At 43.7% G+C, this 19,468-nt stretch overlaps 1 protein-coding gene across 3 annotated transcripts in view; it reads left to right on the top strand.

The window, feature by feature from the left end:
• Positions 1-19,468, top strand: part of SGK3 (serum/glucocorticoid regulated kinase family member 3) — a 58,207-nt gene that overhangs the window by 11,633 nt on the left and 27,106 nt on the right. For 2 of the 3 annotated variants that reach the window (XM_083824167.1, XM_083824168.1), the window contains exon 2: positions 17,600-17,806. In XM_083824167.1, coding sequence (XP_083680293.1) covers positions 17,729-17,806 — 78 coding nt within the window. In that variant the 5' untranslated portion in view covers positions 17,600-17,728. Of the gene's footprint in view, positions 1-10,146; positions 10,554-17,599; positions 17,807-19,468 lie in introns of those variants that run through there. The other variant, XM_083824166.1, reaches the window with a different exon arrangement.

Raw genomic sequence — 19,468 nt, 5'->3', positions numbered from 1 at the left:
GTACATATATACACCTTTTTTTTCACACAAAAGAAAATCTCTGTGTGTTTTTCACTTCATTATATAGTAGAGGAGTGGGAGTTCTGTGCGTTTTCCTGTCTGCTCCCCGCTGACACTACAGGAAGCCATGGGTTGTGCTCTCAGCTTTCCTGGACACACAATAAAACAAAAATATAGTCCTATGTAAATTCAATAACTAATCCTCATATCTTCGTGTTTTGTTACTCCAACAATTCTAGCACCCACATAGGTATAGTTTGACTCTGTACCACCATGATAGGTGCGTTCATGCTTGCAAGATTGCATTTTTGTGAAATGTCCAAAATTTCTTTCTCTTTGGCATTAGCTTAATGTTTTGTGTGCTCTCTTTTTGTCTCCCTCAGCTTCTGGTCCTTTTGTTAGTTGATAGAAACTCCGCTGTCACTCCGTGATCCAATAAAAGTGTTAAGTTGTTCTGGCTAATGTGACTTGAGGCATCCTTCCCATAAACAAGATTGTAAAATCTGGTACTAGTTTAACTATGCAAGTTCACAATGAACGCAATAAAATGTATATGAAAAGCTTTACTGAGCAATTAATTATGCATGTAAGAACACTGGAGCCAGGAATCAGCAGTATCAACAGCCATCTTGCTTGCTCTGACATTTAAAGAATTAACTATTTTTCCCCTCAGTACGTAAGCATTTCTCTTTTCAAAATTAGCCATCATTCTTCTAAGAGTGAGAAAATAACAGTGCTGTGTTTTCTGATTTTGAAGGTACGTTCAAATCAATAGTAGAGACAAATGGGTGAAGGAATGGAAATATCCACCATTACCCCGACTTTATTTTAATGGAGATCTGTGTTTTTTCCCAAGGGACATGTGTTTAGGGAAAGGCATGGTAAAGGGTCTGTGACGGGCAGACTGAAAGCACAAGGAAGCTCTAGGAAAGAAATTGTGTCATGGTTTTATTGGTTAATTTTGCCATAGGAACCAGCTGTGGTTTCACAGGGGTGGGTGAGGACCGCTGGGCTTGGCGTCTGCCCACCACCGCCATTTCCTACCGGAGGTACCAACCTCCCCAAATCTTGCGTGTGTGTTCTCGACTGTCTGCAGGTAGGCGTGAATCAGTGACAAAGAAAAAACTGATTAGTGTAGGGCTGGGAGAACCTTATTTATGTAAAGGTGAACGATGAAACAGTATTTCTAAAGAGGGTATTTTGAAGGGCTGTTGTTTGCTTCCGATTCAAATGTACCTTTCGTTTCTATAAAGCGCTGCAATTTGTAGAAATCTGCTAGTGACTCATCCCAAACCTGAGGGGAAGCGGAGCTACTGTGACACAGATAGATACTGGAGCACCGACATGGTATCTGCTTCAAACTGAAGTTAAGTTTCCGTTGGTTATTCAGGAGCAAAAGATACCAGCACCCTTCTCCAACACCCTCCTGTTGGCTTTGCTTAGCGTGGTGCATATTCCAGTTTAGGTATCCTCACCAACACTGCCCCTGCGTTCAAACAGAGATTTTTGGTAGTTGCTCGAACATTGTGCAGATGATGAGCAGCTCCCATATTTTACTATCGATGCAGTAGCAGTATATTTACTGAGTGCTTCAGTTTGTGAGATGTACAACATGCTCAGTTCTCATGGCTTTACAAACTTCTTTATCTCACTTCTAGAACAAAAACGTTCCTTTGCTTAATTGGAAGATTTATAAAACATTTAATGAATCAAGTTGACATGAAGTAAGATTGCCGTGTAATTACAAAACTTTGGCATTTTGTTCTTTTGTGTTCTTACGCAAGCTTAAAATTGCTCTGTCATCTACAAAAATTAATTTGTGCAGCGTTGTTAGAGAAGGCTGAAGTTGGAGTGAGATGTGTTCTCATGTCTTACTGAAGGAAAACAGGGTAGTTTAGGTCGGGGTGCAGGAACATCTTCCTATGAAACGTTTGACTGCTTTGAATGATGAAGAAAATACAATGTCTTTGAAATCTTTGGCTTCTTATTGTCGCTTTAAAATGGCTGTATGTACATCGAAGCAGGATGTCAGTAGGTACAATTTTGTGACAACTTCTCCTACTTAGTATTGATATTCCATGCAGTAACCTACAACATCTTTCCCTTTTCTCTGTGTTTGTTTTACCACCCAACGCCACAATAGCTAACAACTGCAATAAAAAAATGCTGACCTGAAAGATTAAATATTGACATTTCCGTGTTTAAAATGGCATAATATAACAGCGGTATTGAGTTGATATTGAGATTTAGAGGGATGTGCTTAACTTTTGGGTATGTTTCACACCCAGATCTATGTTTTCTCAGGATGAACAATATGCTGTTAACTGGCTTCTGCTAGGTTGCCATGTTGTTTCTCATAAGAAGAAAGATATGTTTCGTAGAGTCCAAAAGTTGATCCTGTGTCCTCTGCCCGAGCTTGTTCTTGGACGTCCTCCTGTATTGTGTTGGTTTTACCTGATGTAAGAGGACAGGATGTATGTATCTTTATATAAATCTATTACTGAAACTCACTTAATAGTTCAGACCCATGTAAACACTTAAAACGTTGACTCACGAATCCCAGGACTGAACAAGAGTTGTTCATACTTGGAGAACAAACAAAAACCAGACTGTGGTTAGTAGGTGGAAATACATATTCTCTGTGGATTGGGAACGGGCTGGGCATCTCACAAACCCGAGGAAATGGCTAGATAAACAAGTAAACGTGAGGACAGAAAATAATAAGCTTGTACATTTTGCCTCAATCTCTGTCCTTTCTGGGTTACGAGATAGAGCATCCTGCTTCGGTAGCAGGGATTTTAAATTTTAACAATTTTAATTTGTTGTTACCCATTTTGTGCTCTGGAATTGACGTGTACCAGCGCTGTAGCAGAACGCACGCGTCTTTTGACGTAAACAATTTGTTAGAGGTATTAATAGAATAGTAAATCCAAATCTGGCCTATTCTCTAAATCTTAGGCTGCCTTTAAAGTGCTGCTATTTTGGGAAGAGGTTGTGAGCAAACGAAAATAGGAAAACAACTGGCAAACAAGAAGACCCATGATGCATCCTTCCTTCTGTCAGAGGAGGGCTTCTGCACCCTGCTGTGCCTGTGCTTATTTCCCAAGGCTGGGCACACCAGGAAGCGAGAGAGAAGCTTGACGGTGGAAAATCTCAGTAGCAAGTGAGCCTTCTTGGTCTGGTGCCCACCAGTGAAGGTATTGACCGGGGCGGGGGGAAAAATGAGGAGCAGCCCCCCCACACCACCCTTCTTTAGTTTCATTCGAATACGATACCCGTAGCGGTGAACAACCAGTAAATAGCCTGAAAACGCAAATGCAGCGGTTGTGTTCTCGCTCATCTCTCTGATTTAGGGAAGAATTCTTGACATTCTGGGTAGACCCCACCTACATACCGTTGTGTGCCAAAGCATTTGTTTACCAGAGCGTGTTTGTTCACCCGAGCCCGTATTTGCAATTCTAGCAGAACGTGCTGTAGCTGGGATTCGGGAGGCTGAATTAAGAAACATCCATACAGAATTACTACTTTGAGAGCTTTTTTTATTATACTTAGCTTAGCTCTAGCATACCTTCCTGCACATACTGCTCAGATCTTGGGCAAACTCAGAGAGCTGACCTGTTTTATGGAACCGTGTTTATAAGCTGAATACCAAAGGGTCTGTGTTGAGAACGAAATGCAGGTCTTGCCATACTGTGAGGTGGGAGCTGTTGGGGTTTTTTTGCCCTTTTGTTATATGTGTGGGTTTTTTTCTTTCTTTTTTTTTTTCTTTTTTTGTAGGACTTTGTATGGTTTATAAATTGGTAAATCAAGTCTAGCATGCTTCTTTTCCTCATGTACTTGGAACCTATGTAAAATCCATATAAAACTTCTATGTAAGCAAATAGAGGTGGCTCGAGGCAGAACCTACAGCGTGCGTCTCTACGATAATGGAAAGCTGAGGTAAACTGGGCAATCTGTGGTTGGACTTGATGATCTTACGGGCCTTTTCCAACCTAAATGGTTCTATGATTCTATCCTGAGTTCAGTATTCACACCGTGATCCTCCAGCTGGCAGCTGAACTAGTTTGTAGAGATTTTGTCTGGGTACCTGCTCTGCGCTGCACACCCCAGTGAGCGACGGTAGGTGTAAGGGAAAAGAGATCAGGGCCCAGGGGGCTGTCTGTACGGGTGGGTGTATTTATATACTGGTGTACGTCCACGCACCTGCGGTTAGCGGTGCTCCTCGTGAAGAGGTGGCTGTAGTTGGATTGCATCTCCTGGTGGACAGCGAGCAGGGAAAGCGAGCAGGGTGTAAACAGGGGGCTTCGGATCTGAAGTGAGCCTTGTCAGGCAGCTTATGGCACTTGAAATGCCTCGCGTTGCAAGTCATTTTTAGAAACTGATCTTCAGAGTTGTTTGCTTTGTACCAGAATGCATTGTTCAGCTTGCCTTAACTGAAAAATGACTGATGCTGCAATATTAATATTACATTCTGGTTTATGTATGAGGGAAATGAGGAGGATTAAGTGAGGAAAATAGGGATACGTGTATTTTAAGTGCAGATACGGTATTTCACTGCCTGATACTGCTTTTTTATCTTGAAATCCCATCATGCATTCATGCAATTTCTGCCCAAAACTGCTTGCCTATATCAAATTACCTAGAGGTTGGTTAGTTACAACGTAGTGTTGTACAGAAGGAATGAATTTTCCTAAATAACATTGCTAAAAATTACACTGAGTATATTATAAAAATGTGCTGAGAATGTAAAAAACTAGAAATCTTGTACTGAAGGATAAGAAGGATAACTTACAGCCTTATTTGTCCTCATATTTTCATTTTATTTTCCATCACTTAAAATCCTGTCTAATGCGTGTGACATTAACTTGATTTGCATGTATGTGTGTTCCCTAATATTTATTTGGATAAAATGTGAGGCTGATGATGGTATGGTATGGATTACAAGTCGGTACCTTGCTCTTGAGGGGTGTCTCTGCTGTGTTTGAGGTACATAACTTTCCTAGTGGAATGAGTGATTGAGGTTTCCTCCCCCACCGCTCAGCCCATCACGTTGCACTTGCTGTCTCCAGATCTTTATGCATACTTCCCCACAGTGTGCTGGTAGCTGCTAAGTCCATAAACTCCCCTCTCTACTGGGTGTTTGCCTGTAGTTGTTGTTGGAAACAGATTCTTTCTCATGAAAGACAATACGCAACATACCCGAACATAAAGTAGACGAAGAACAGCCACATGCCGTGGCTTAAGAAAGCAGCTCAGAGCATGGTGATCACAATCTTTCAGGGAATTAAAACTCCTTGAAGCTCAGTAAGATCCGGGGTATGAAAGTGGCCTTTGGGAGGGGAAAGGGAGGCATTCACAGGCCAAGTCTCTTCCACTGTGTGAGGAATGAGGGCAGTGCTTGGACTGAGATGAGACGTGTAAAAAGTGCCACACATCTAATTTTCTCCAGAGATGCCTCCTTTCTTCTTGCTGGAGGTGGTACTGGGAGAGCACGTGAACTGTTTGCATTGATTTTGGAGCTCTGGATACCCAGCGGACAAGTAAGAGTGGCCATTCAGTCCAGACCATAGAAGTTGAGAGGTCCCACATAGGTCCAGTGAGCATCCAGAGCGAGGCTTTTGCTTCTAGGATGAGCTACGTACGTGCTGTATTGTTGATCAATGTAAATATCAAGACACTGAAGACAGAGGTGCTACTGAAATCCTTTTTGCTTGTGACTGAAAGTAGTTGCTTGCCAGAGAAACTCTGAACTGTTGGCTTCATATTCATGGGGTGTAAATGCACTGTCAAAGAGACTGAGAGCTTAACATATTCTAAGCAAAAAACATAATTACTCTGAAGAGCATTGGTAGGCAATCTGCATTTCCAGCGTATGCAACAGCATACTTGGCATACATGTTCCCCTAGGTAGGGATAAACTCGCCTTTTTAATCATTCAGTCTTACCTGTTTTTCTTTAATTCCTTGTGACACTGCTGTTTTTGGCACAATGCTTGCTTGTGTACCAGCATTCATCTCTAGCATATGCTTCACTTGATTTAATCTGTTTTTCTTTTTCTCTGAAGGATTTCTTTGATCTGGTGCTGCTGTCATTCTTTTGGTCCATGTTATGCGTCCTCTGTGATGTTTGTGAAATGATGCAATTTAGCGGTTTTTCTATAGTTATCCCTTCATTACCCTGGTTTGTGGTGTTTGTTATGCGAAGTGTGGGTCCATGTAGTGTTGTAGATTCCGGTTTGGATCTCCACCAGCCTTTGTGCTCCAGGACACCCTTGTAATGCGTGGATCATCTTTGTGACTGGAGCTCTGGAAAACTGTCAGCTCGCTGTGAATGTCACTCAGGATCGGGAACCCTCCTTTACATTCAAGACCTTATGCTTTGTTGAAATAATACTGAATCTCTCAGCAGTGCTTGTTGAGGTGGCATGTGGTAGTCTTGGGTGGTGGGTTGGTTTGTTTGGGAGTAGGGGCTGAAGTATGTGTTCACTATAAATCAGTCTCTTAAGTATTTATTCAGTTCCTCCAAGCTGAAAGGCTGTCTCTGTATTCTGAAGACATTTTGTGGTTGATCTAGAGCATTAAAGAAAGTAGGGGAAAAAAACATTTCTCCTACGGAGCTCATGTAAAACTGAACCATTATTCAGACTCCTTTAATAAGCACAGGCACGCAACTATGAAAATGAGTTAAATGAAAGCCATTAATATGCATACATGCATTAAGTGTTACAAAACCAGCTTTGGTAAAGAACAGTTACTTGGTGACACTGTTGCTTGCATGTGCACTATGGAGTTTAAGTCTCGTCCATCTTTTTTTTCTATAGTTTTATCTCTTAAGACTTTCAGCTAAAGCACATGCCCACTGTGTGTCACTTCTTACTTGATTTTATCCTCGATAGCCCATGTTTTCTGGTAATCTCATGTACCCAGGGAGTCTCTCAGAAGATGTTTTTCTCCAGTAGATGTGTCATTGTTGTTGCGTTTTGCAGGGCTGAGTGCCTGATCCCATCTGGCCCATTTCCAAGCCTCTTAAAAGTCCAGTTCCTATGCAGGCAGTGGGAATGGATATGGGTTAGTCAGGTGAATCCAAACGGGAGGTGTGAGTATAACTGATAAGTACCAAGCATAAAATTACAGAAAAGGGCAAGTGTATATATGTCTTCATACGTTTTATGGGGTCTTTGTGGCAGTGAGAATCTCGGGTATTAGACAATATTTGCCTCGAGCTGCTATGCCTGTGCCATCGTGAGGCCCACCTGTTACAGCTCGAGGCTTTCCAAAGGGTTACGTCCTCTGGAAACGTGCTGTGTATCTGGAGGTAGCTGGAGCTGGGTTCCTGGATAAAAATCATTTGGCAAATGCGAAGTTAAGTACAATGGCCCTCAGTTGTTTCCTGAGGGAAGTCCAAGTTTAGGGTTTTATAGGCTAAAGGCTAACAGTAATTACTTAAAAGATCACTTCATCTGGCATTGTCACGTTCGTGCCTTTTGGCGGGCTTTATATAGGCATGGATTTGGTTTAACTGGAGCTGCTGGTATGTGAGAGATACCATCACAGAGGAGTGTCTGATTCCAAACATCATCTCAGCGTAGTGTCCAAAACTGATGACTCTATTAATTGTCCTTTCTGGGGCAAGGAAGTTGTGTTATCCCTGAGCACAAGGAGCGGGACAGCAAGCTTTGTGTTAAACGTGACAGGCTAAGTATTTTCAAGATACAGTAAGTGAAACAGAAAGCTCTCACGTCAGTGCTTGAAGCTGGCAGTGAGATGATTATTTCAAGGTCTTAGTCAATTGACCCACAGTGTTTTAACAGTAATTAAAAATATTGGACTATACTTATCAAATGATTGGGGTTGTGCTTGTTGTGTAAATATTTGAACATATATTTAAGTACTGCAGAATGTACATAGGGAACAGTGTTCACTAACAAAGCTCGTGGCTATGTTTAAGCAAGTCTTTTGCATTCCTGCTTCTCTTTGTCTTATGACAATGCTTTTTATTTATATTGTATTTTGTCTGTTTAGGCCTCTGTTAAGATTATACTTCTGATCTTTGGTCAGTGACAGGGTTTTTCATCTAATTTAAGCACATTTTCAGTGAAAACAGTATTTACTTTACACTTAATAGTTCAGAGTGCTGCTACCTGCTCATACTGGGCTTGGAGAAATCCAGTTGAAATGGGATGAGATGGTTCCTTCCCTTATCCTTTTTTTTTTTTTTTTTTTCTCCCCTTCCTCTTCGTGCCTTGTCACCCAGTTACTGGCATTCTTCAACAAAGACTTGAAATAGTTGGGAAGACAGCACAGTTCACGGATTTGTAACATTCCTTAGAAGCCAAGTACTGCAAAGCAGTTGGTGGAAGCGAGAATCATTGTGTATATTACTTGCCAGGGAAACTTACATGGGGAATGCAAGGGAGTTCCTGTGGATCAAAACATCAGAGTGAATGCTGACCTGTAAGTTCACTTAAAGGCAAGTTTAGCCCTATGTGTTTCTGCACCGAAAATACAGGTAACCACCAGGAAATTGGCATTAGAGTACTAGCCTTTAAAAGCTCTGACCAAAGAAACCTGTAAACTAGGGTTTCTTTAAGTTTTAGGACCTTAACAGTGGTTTGTATGGTGTGATGCAATATATAGATAAATTTGCTGTGGAATTCATTCTGGCAAATTACAGTCTAGGGATACGTACCACACGGCTGCTCTGTAATTACTTAGGCTGAGCGCAGCTCTGGAGTAGTGAGAGGAACTACGTAAGATTAAACGCTTGACAGCCCGGTCTTCGGAGAGTTTTCAGCTGCAAGGAAGGACAAATTTATCTCTTTATTCAAAGCTTTAGGGCTTAGACTGTGCGGTCAGGTAGGCAGAGTTAAATTATCTCTTGGCCAGGGCTCTCTCTGCTCTCCCACGCTGAGGCCCCTCTACTGTAAATCAGTTGAGTGGCTCCATTCAGTGGATCTGCCGACAAGTGAATGATTAACTGAAAACTATCAGCTGGATAGGAGATGAACACTGCTAAACGACTTGAAAATAACTCTTGAATACAGATTACCTGATTGAATTATTTGCCAGCGAGTTACTTTAACTGACTGAAGTTCAAAGCCTTCTGTGCTGGGATCAGAACAAGAAGTGCTAGCACATTTTCATTAAAAACCCTCTGTGAATGTAAGGCCTGATCTGAACAGGCAGAAGGAAGACTGTGGCAATGCCTGCCCCAAAATATGAAATTCCCAAATTGGAAATTTGGGCGGGCTGGGATGGGAAGACTCCTCATTCCTTCCTGGGAGGGCTCCACTAAAATGGCAGACCGCAATCCAGTTGACTTGTAGCTTGTGCGTACGGGGTTACAACACACTCATCAACACACTGACGTATTTCAAACAATGCCGGGCTGCCACGCTGGTTGGTTTTTGGAGCGCACTCGGCTCGGATGACTGTTGGTGCCTGACGCACGAGCGCAGCGCTAGGTCTGAGCACTCACAGCGGGGCTCCTCGGAAACCGGCTCTCCTCAATTGCTCTTCGCTAGGAGTACGTGCCAATACCTGTGACTCTGCGTAAATGAGCATCATCGTGCCCCGTCAGGCCCGCGTGCGAGCCCTGTGAGGACGTGCTTGCAGAACGTGAGGCTCTTCCGTCATCGCTCCCCAGCAGTTTGCTGATGGGAGCTGCTGGGGTCTGGGGGCACGCGGGCGCTGCGTGGCGTTTTCGGCTCGCTCATGCTGCGGTCACAAAGCGAAGAAGCGCTTCGAAATCCAAAGAATCACATCAGGGATTTACATAGAGGAGGTGAAAACACCATAAGCTTTTGCCTCAAACTTGGTATTATTGCTAGCATTAGGTATTTGCCTCTTCAGCCTTGCCTCAATGACAAATGCTTACAGACTGTGTGTATGTACCTCAACGTGCACGGGTGCCCCTCTAACTCCTGTGCATTTACGTCTGGTTATCAAAATAAAGTAGAAGTGATAGTGCCGTTGAAAGAGGGTGGGATTTTTTCCATGGATTCCCTATTTTTACCGACTTCCTTAGGGCTGGCGTGCATCAGGTACAACTTAGCGGTTACCCGCTGCTAGGAGGAGCCCAGCCCGGGCCACCCCAAACCTCCCTCACGCCTTCGCAGGGCGCAGGGGCAGCACCCTGCAGATCCCGGGACCTCCTCCCTCGGCCTGCAGCGGGCCCGGCCCCCACCTCCCCACCTGGCGGGGCCGGGGGTGGGCTGAGCCTTGGGGGCCCGGCCCTCCCCTCCTCTTCCCTGGCCTCCGCCCCGCTCCTGCCCGTGTGGGGCTGCGTGGGCGGGGGGGGCCGGGCCGGTGCCGCCGCCGCCGCTCCGCTCCTCTCCCGCGGCCATTTGGCGGCTGCTGCTCGCCCGGTGAGGTGGGGGCGCCCCGCGGCCCCAGGTGGAGCCCTCCTCGCCTTTCCTTTTTTTTTTCCCCGTTTATTTTTTTTTGAGGGGGGGGGAGGACGGGCGTGCGTTCGCCCGCGGCATTCCTGAGGCGGGCGTGGGGTGGAGGCGGTCAGGAGGCGAAACGCTGCCCTGGAGCTGCGACCCGGCGGAGGTGAGAGGCTGGCGGCTCTGGGGGAGGCTTTTGGGGTGGGGGGGGGGGGGGGGGGGCTTTAGGACGGGCAGCGAGCCCCAAAAAGGTCCCGGAGGACTCACGTGTAATTGTCTGCAGGGTCACTCGGCGACTCTCTTCTGATTGCCGAGACTAAGGCTGTTCTGACAGCCTGCCTGCTTCTCCTTTATTTGTTAACATTCATGTGGTTTTCCTCCTCTAGCAGCTCCTAAAGATGCAGCCGTGCCACCTCTAGCTGTGAGGTAATTTTGCAATGTGGTATGGTTATTTTTTAACCCACTTCATATTTGTATACACGTCTTTTAGCGCTGGTTCTGCATTTATTCCAGCACGGTGTTGTCGTCTCAATACCATTACGGCTCTTCCAGCTGGCTGGCACTGGAGAAATCCCTCAATATGACTTGCTGCTGTCCTCTTGTAGCTAAGTTTGTTGTGTTTTTTTTTGTTTGTTTGGTTGGTTTTTTAATATAACTCCCTTCAAGCATATATTTAGCATGTTTACAGACGCATACAGAAATGTATCTGGATTTCTAAAGGCTGCTCTTATTCCATTTTTGATTCTTCTCAAATACGCTTCCTCGTAACCACTCCAGTGCTTTTTTTTTTTTTCAGCCTAAGTATCTAAATATAGCTCTGATTAAAATTTCTTTTTAAGTGTTCACCTCCACATCAGTGTCTATAATGACAGCAATTCGAGCTAATTATATATTAAAAAAAAAGGAAGGTGTGTGTGGAGGAGTATTTTCCTGAAGACACTTTAGATTTCAGGAAAAAATGTTCCAAACTTTTGGAAAGCCTTTTGGAAAGTTCACTGTTAACGTTGTCAGGGTTGTCTCCGTGCGTGGCATTTCTAATAACTTACAGCTAGAAAACTGACCTCTTTATTGCGTAGAAGATATTTTGAGGTGCTGGTTTTGGCCAGAAATACATCACGTTTAACTTGTATGGGCCAGTGAGAACTGCTAGTTGTTTTACTACCACGGCAGTTTAAAGCTGAAGTATCACCTGTGGTTATAGGATGGTGATGAATTGTGTGAAAACTGTTTTCCAGCCTTAATTTCCCCCTTTGATTGTAAATTACAGCCTCACCACATCTGACGTTATTGCACCAAGCTGTTACACATGCATAAACAAATGTTCTCCGAATCCCTGCATTTATTGAATTAGAAAGCCTTCGTATTCTCTGTGCGGCTCCAAAATACAACAGGTCCATGTGTATACCTACCTATAGGAATAAGTAAGCTGTCCTTGCAAAAGGGGTGTAAAATACTAGAAGTAGTTGCCCTGGTGTAACACGAGGAGTCCAGCAGTGGTGAGCTGGGCGTGTAATTTGGATATTGCTAAAAGCTCTTTCTCTTACTTGTCTTTTATTATTCTGATATTTACATCATTGCCTTTTCACTGTCCAACAGCTCTGTGGTTCTAGGCAGCTATGACTTCTGTAGAGCGCAGACCTCAAAAGTGTTTTCTGGGTTGTGAACTGTAGCTTGGATTTACGTACTTCATTATTTTTAAATCCTGATGTATTCTGCTCTGCGGTTCCCTTGCCAATGACAGTACAGAAAATCCAGGAAATTTCCCCATGCTCAATGGACTAATAACAACATTGATCTTAAAGGAGAATCCGGATCTATTTATGTAGTGAAACAGGGAGAACAGTTGGTGACTTTTGTTCAAGGTCGTGTAAAAAATAAATAAACAGGCAGTACATCTGGAATTGAAATTTGGGTTTCTCTATCTTAATCTTCTGCGAGAGGGGCAAAATGAGGCTGGGATTATTTGCATTGTGTTTACTGAAGTCTGACTGCCCTCTTATGTAGAACTGAATATGCTGCAAGTGGCTGGTATCTGTTCTGTGCCTGACCTCTGGAAAGGAGCTCGCGGTGCTGGTGCTACAACTCCTGCTCTGTGCTGTCCCTGGGCATCTGCGTTTAACTTCAATCGGACCCTGTTTGTAGGAAGGCAGAAGCATGCCAGGGATGTGCAGGTAGCGTGTGTAATGCAAACTTGATTTTCATTCGATCTGCTATTTAAGTAAGCCATACCACCTGAGACACAGTGACCTTTCCGGATACATTAGACAAAGGCTAAAAATGGAGTTATTAGACACCTATGCTCAGGATTAAAAGACAGACATCTTTTATTGGCAGTAGTTGTTCTTAAGAACCGTTTTATGACTCGGAGATTGCTTACCACAGCAAAGAGCCTGTATTCTGTCATGTAATAATAATAAACAGGAATGTAAATGGTTCCAGTCCGAGCCCTGAATCTCGTTACATGCCAGTTACAGGAACTTAATGGAGCTTAATTTGGGAGGTGGGGCAGGGAGAAAGGGTTGTTTCTGCTGTGCAGTAGGATCGTGGGAAGTAATAGAGACCCAAAAAAAAAAAAAGTTACTTCTTTCTTTCCCTGGGTTGTTTTCACTTTAGCTGTTGTTTTTTTTTTCTACAAGTAGAAGGCGGCAGTTGAATTGGACTTTGCCCACGTTGCTGTGGAGTGGTGGTTTGCTTTCCGTGGTGGTGCTACTAAAGATTTCCAAAAAAGCAAGGTAGTGCGTGGTGTGTAAACAGGGAGCAGCCTTCCTTTCCTTTATATTAACAGCTGAATTCTTCTCAGTTCTCTTCTCAGATTATATTTAAAAGGGTGTTGGGAGATAAGACAGGGACTGGCCGGAGTGTTTTGGTTATTGTTCTCCTTTTTCTTCGCCTCTGCTGTTTCTAGAGGTCTGCACTGGTGTCTGAGTGTTCTCATTTTAAAATGGTACGTATGTGGTATGCGAAAGGGTGGCCTAGGTGAAGCCTGTTTTCTTCAGAGCCTAATTACTCGACAGCTTCTGGCCACCCACCTCTCTCCAGATCAGTGATCTGCGCTTTGCTTTTGACTCTTCTTCCTGAAGCCCGTGACTTCTGCAGCCCCTGGCTTTCCTCGCCCGGTCCTTCTGCGTTGGGTTCTGGATAGCTCGCCTCCCGCTTCCTGCGTGGCAGCTGCTGGTCTGGTAACAAGTGGGTGCGACGCTCCCTTCTGTCACACAGCAGTGGAGAACAAGTTGACCTCATAGGCTTTCCCAAAAAAATGTCATGTCCAGCGATATGTTGAGTCATTGTCAGGGTATTTGTGGAGAAGGCTGGGGAAAGTGTTGAAAAGTGTACCAACGATGATACCCTCTCTGAAGTAAGAGGGCGTAAAGTAATGTTTGTAGCAAATAATAGGCCTGCCTCCCATTTCTTGCTCTGGCTTCTGTATACGTAAGTTCCTCCTGTAGCTGGAATTGCGTTCAGGTGGGATTTCCAGCAGCTGTTCTCACTTGTGACTCAGTCCCAGAGTAAGTTTTTCCAGGTGGATTAGGAGCACGTAGGGGAAATGCCTGTTCTGTTCTGGTAGGTGAGTGCGGATCCCGGTGAGTCTTCAGATAGGCTTGCTGGGTGACTGGCTTTCGGACTGTTCTCCCCGCTTCCCTTGTGTTACTCAAAGAGGTGAGTATGGTAGCTGATTTGTTCTGGCCTTAGTCAGAGGCTTTTAAGGCAATTTGGCTACTGCTATGAAGGCAGCAGGTGAGTACGTAGCTTCCAAGCCTAGTCTCGGGAGAGACTGACTCACCAGCACACAGGACAAGGGTCTTTGGTTATACAGGGGTAGCATCTTCAGGCTGTTATTACTTTAAAAAAAAAAAAGAAAAAGAAAAAATGGCCTAGCACAGAACAAAGTATCTGATTATAGTTCAGAAATGTTTTCTAATTTTTCTAAGTTTATGTAGAAAGGAGGTTGCCAGATACCCCAGATAGCGTTTGCCTGTTACATGTAGCCATGAGGAGATGACACAAAATACTTTATAGTGAGGCATTCAGTAGGTTCTTCCTTTGTGAGCACAGTAGGTCTGTGTCTGTTCTCATAGTGTCAGGTCTGTACTGCTCTGCTCTCGCTTCACCAGAGGCAGGACTCAGCCCGAAATTCGACGTTGTGGCTTCCTGCAGGAAGCAGGGAAAATACTGCCTGCTTTTTGACAGCCGCCGGGGAGGGACTGGACAGTGGAGCTGTTTGATAGGCTTAACTTTGCCGGGGGATGCGTGTGTGACTTCTGTTCTTCCCTAATGTATTCGACCGTGCCTTCCCCTGTCCCAGATCTCTCATACTGCAGTGACTTGAAGGTTTTTAGCTAGTCACAACTGCTTCTAACGCCACTGGTCTCAGTGGTAATGTCTCATGTTATTTACATGCTCTTTCACTAGTGCCCAAGTAAGATTTAAGGGATGTTTATTTTAGAATCTGTTCTCTAAAAGCTCCTCTTCCTCTCTGCTTGTTACCAAGCGGAGGCCAGGGTTTACTTGCTCTTAGTTACAAGAAAAGCTATAACCAGAGGCAGAGACTTCACAACTGACAGCGTCTATTAAATTCACTCGTATCTGGCAACCCACAAGACACCACAGTTTACACATTCGAAGCTACATATAAAAATGTGTCTCATCCCTTTGCTTCTCATCACTGCTTGGTGTAGTTACCACAGCAGCAGTGCCTTTACCTGCTGCCGACACTGCAGCTATGTTCCAAAACTGCTGCATGGCAAAGATTGAGTCAAATCCATCCCTGGTCGTACCGGCAGGTCTGTAGTGCAGGTAGAAGCCCGTGAGAGCTAATGTGCTCGTGGTGAATAGAAATTGAAAGAAGGCTGTGAGCCTCTGGAGCGCTGTGGCCAAACTGCTGGTGCCGGTGATGCATTTCTTCCCAGCGTGCCAGCTCGGCGTCGTGTTGGTGACCCGGGCACAGCTCAGAGGAGATGCCTCAGGGAAGGAAAATAATTGCAGCCACTGAGCTTCCAGGTGGCTTAAGGAAAGAAACACGAGCATCGCAGTTTCAGTGTTTCGGGTGATTGATTCCTTTTTTTTTTTTCCCCTCCAGTAAGATGAATAAACTTTTCCTGAATTAATCTGGGTGACACTTCCTCCTTTTGTTTTCCCTAGAACTTTCAGCTTCAGATCTGGAATAAAACTCGTTCTTCCAATTGATACATTTTGCACTACAGCCTTTAATCCATACTGCTCTAATAGTATTTAAGGCTGTGGCACCGAGGATCAAAAGTGAAAGGGAGGAGAGAAGTGTGAGAATGACTGCAAGCATGTTAGCAACCTCTGTAATGAATGGCAATTGAAAAGAGGAGAAGGATGGTGAGTGATATTAGTCAGGAAACATCTCATTCTTTTTAAAGCTTTACTGATTTATTTTATTTTTTTAACGTGATGAGCAGGAAGATGGGGCTTGTTTTCAGTTCCTGACGCTGTATCTCAGCAAAGTGTAAGCTGAGTGAAACACTGAAAGCAGTGCACATGGACTATTTTTGTGGGCCTCTTAAGGGGGAGAAGGGCACAGTTAACTTTTTAGATCTTAATTTTAGTGTGTGGGAATGGGTGAAGAACAGCCTTAAGGAAATGCCAGTGTAAAAAGGGCCTTGTTGTAATAAGGCTTTTTTTAAACAGTGGCTTGCCAAAGGAATAGAGGAACCAATTTGAAACTCTGGGTCTGTGTAACTGGCTTGGATTAAGTGTGATGTAGTCAAATTAAAAGGGGAAGGAAAAAGATGCTCACCCCTGTGATTGCCTAATCAGTGAAATAGGGAACAGTCCAATTCAGAGGAGTGCAAATGTAGCAAAGCCATTCTCTGGATCTGTTGCAGTCTGGCTGTTCTGTTACTCAGCTGTGATTACAGTAGTTTCAAATGCTCCTTGTTCAAAGTCACCACGTAGATTTTTAAAAATTAAGTATTTTTTAATGACCACAGGAGGAATAATAACATGGAGGTTTGCATCAGGGAGATGATCTGGCTTTTGGGAAGAAGAAAAATAGGTGAGTGACTGAGATTAGCTGGGTATCAAGAACATCTTTTCCCTGGATTCCAGGGGCTTTAGCCTGCTTGCCAACATAAATATGGGTGTCTCTCTAATAGCAGAATTACATCAGATTAGTTTGTGCTTTTTGGAAATCCATGATATGAAATATGCGGTCCAGTGTAATACTTCCCTGGTTTAAGAAAACAGGGAGTTAAATGTTGAACGGGGCCCTCCTTTTTCCTCTGGGTGTTTTGGAGAGAACAGAGGTCCCCTCTTTCTACAAAACCAAAACAACAACAACCGAATTTCTCATGTTTGTAACTTGGTCAGACTCACGATGTTGTACTTTCACTGAAACTCTGCAGCTGGCTGTGCAGGCCTGAACAGGGAGCTGAAGGCGTTCAGTGTGAATGCCCGGTGTTTTTAGGCAGTGCTGAAGTTCCTGTTACTTGCAGCACAGTCTGGCGAACGCTGGGTTTGTGCTGAGTAAAGGTGTGGAGAATACTCCTCCTCAGTGAATGAGAGGGCACCTCATTAAGGTGAAGTACTCCGCCTAACTGATGGCTTTATCCTCTGGGCTTTTGCCCTCCTCAAGTTCTGCAAGGAAGCTAACTTGTGACAGGAGTGGACAACCTTTCTGTTGTGCTAAACACAAAGTATGCCAGGTAGGGGGGTGGACACACAGACAGACACAAGGTGCCTGTGTCCCTCTCTGAAATTCATGTGAAAGAAAACTTTCTTATGTCGTCTTTGATCTCTGATGTGATAATTAAACACACTCGGCATGTTCTGGCAAATCTGAAATACCCTCTGGTTCAGACTTGTGCAGTTGGAAATATTTGTTTTGAAGTAAACCCTTCCAAACGTACGTTACTGGCTTTTCTCAGCTGATACGTGATCTTTTTTTTTTTGAAGTATTTATCCATGGTCTATCTTTATTCTTTCGAAGTACTGTCTGTATGGACTCAGTCTGTTTCCAGAATGTCTACACAGCGCGATGCTTCTGGGGTGTACTTGTGTCCTCAGAGAACGTGGGTGATTTCAGTGAACTGCCAAAGGACCACAGGCAGGAAAGTTTACTAAATTGTAACATTTGTCTGTATATATACATAGTAAAGTGTCTTTCCTGTGAGGAAAAGTCTGTGTCACTAGGGTTTTAGCACAGTTAAGCGCTCCTGCCCTCAGTTTTCCTTTTTCTCTTCACCTCAGGATTACATGATGGAATTCAAATTTTCTCTAGAAGAGCGGCGTATCTCGGATCAGCACCGCTGAAGTTACCTTCTGATCGCAGCACCCGAAGCGCGGTCCTGTAACAAGCTTGTCAAAAGAACACATACGATGGATCTTAAAGAAAGCTGCCCAAGCGTTAGCATTCCCAGCTCTGATGAACACAGAGAGAAGAAGAAAAGATTTACTGTAAGTATAGACAAGTGTAAGCACTGTAGGCAAACGCATAGGTTATTAACACTTAGAGGTGCTACTTTCTTGGCTTAGGTAGTGAGTTTATTGTTATTTTCAACAGGCTTACAGAAATCCGTTCACTTGCTCTTCTGAGCACTGACCATAGTCCAGTGTGAGAGGTTGTGAATGTTTTACAGTGTTTAACTCTGCTTTCTGCAAAAAGAATTTGGCTTTGCAAATTTCTGATACTCCACTCCCCACCCCCAAATAGCAGCGTTTTCACATAGAAAATAGGGAAGTGTTCAAATGCGGGTTTAACACTTTGGTACCAAATCAAATCCTACATGGCACCTTTGGCATCCTACATGATTATTTTTAAGAAAAAAAAAAAACATTTTTCTAAAGGAATAAAATGTGTTTTGAAATGGCCTTTTTTCCTACGTATAGGTATCCTATTATGCTTTTATTTTTTGTAAAAGAAAAATAAACACACAAAATATCACATTTATGAAAGACCTTTTTTCAATCTTCCTTCCTGTTTTCCCGATTCAAATGCCTATGAGTTTTTTCCTATCCTGTTCCCATTTCCACCCCTGTCATTCCCCTCCCTTTCTTCCTTTTTTGGTCTCCCAGTTTGACTTTCTTTCTGGAAGTGGTCATACCGTTCGGTGGGGAAACTCTGCATTGCAGACTGAAAAATAAAGGAGTGCAGGGTGGATTTTAGTTTTGCACTTCTTTATGTTAGTGTATAAAGACAGCTTAATAGTACTTCCTTTAAAAAGCTCAAACTGCTTCATTGCTCTTGTGAAACTTCCTCTAAGCCTGCTCTCTCTGTCTGTCTCTCTCTGAATTAGTCACTCTTCAGAAGTGGAATGTAAACACACTTAGGCTGAATTGCTGCCTGAAGAATACAACAAAACAAAGATTTACTTAGTTATTTATCTGTGTCTATCCTCTTCCCCCTCCTTTCCGAGAAGAGTGATATTTGATTCAAGTTTATCAAGATGTAATTTGAGGCAGGAGTGCGCTAGTGTAAAAGGAACAAGCAAAAGAGAACTTTGCTGCGTGTGTGGGAAACTCAAATGAGCAAGAAAAACTTGATAAAAGTCTAAACTTCAGCAAAACAGGCTTGTTTTATTGCCTCAGTGCTGGCAGTCCTGCTGTTAAAATGTGTCCGTGTGGTACATTTGTGGCACATTACTAGTGTTTAGATGTCCAGGTCATTTTAAGGGGTGTGACAACCTTAGCTACTTAAAGGCAATTTCTCCGGGCATGCCGTTCAGAAAGCTCTACCAGCAATGGTAGGAAACTTCAGAATGTAGAGAGGAGGGGGGGAAAAGAGGAATCCATCCAGGCTGTGTGGAGGGAGGTATGCCTTGTCTTAGCATTCTCTGCTTTCTGCATCAAGCAGCTTGACAAGAGCCGTTTTTCACAACCAAGCTTTTGACTGTTATCACATGTATTTTAGGATTTGATGACAGTAGTGAGGGTCATGCTGAACTTTGTGGTAGGAACTGTGAATTCCAAAATGTCTGAGTGCTTTTGCTTTGTCTCCTCTTTTGTAGCTGCGCTATAATGAGTGGAGCCTGTCAGTGCTGCTTTTGGACAGCAGTGAGAGAGAAGGGTGGGGTGAACACTTTGTTCTTAACAAATTTGTGGTAGGTCAGAGCTGTCTGT

The sequence above is a fragment of the Anser anser genome (genome assembly GCF_964211835.1).
Source record: "Anser anser genome assembly, chromosome: 2".
Taxonomy (NCBI): Eukaryota; Metazoa; Chordata; class Aves; order Anseriformes; family Anatidae; genus Anser; species Anser anser.
Note: the sequence above shows the minus strand (reverse complement) of the source record. Positions and strands in the feature narration are given on the sequence as shown.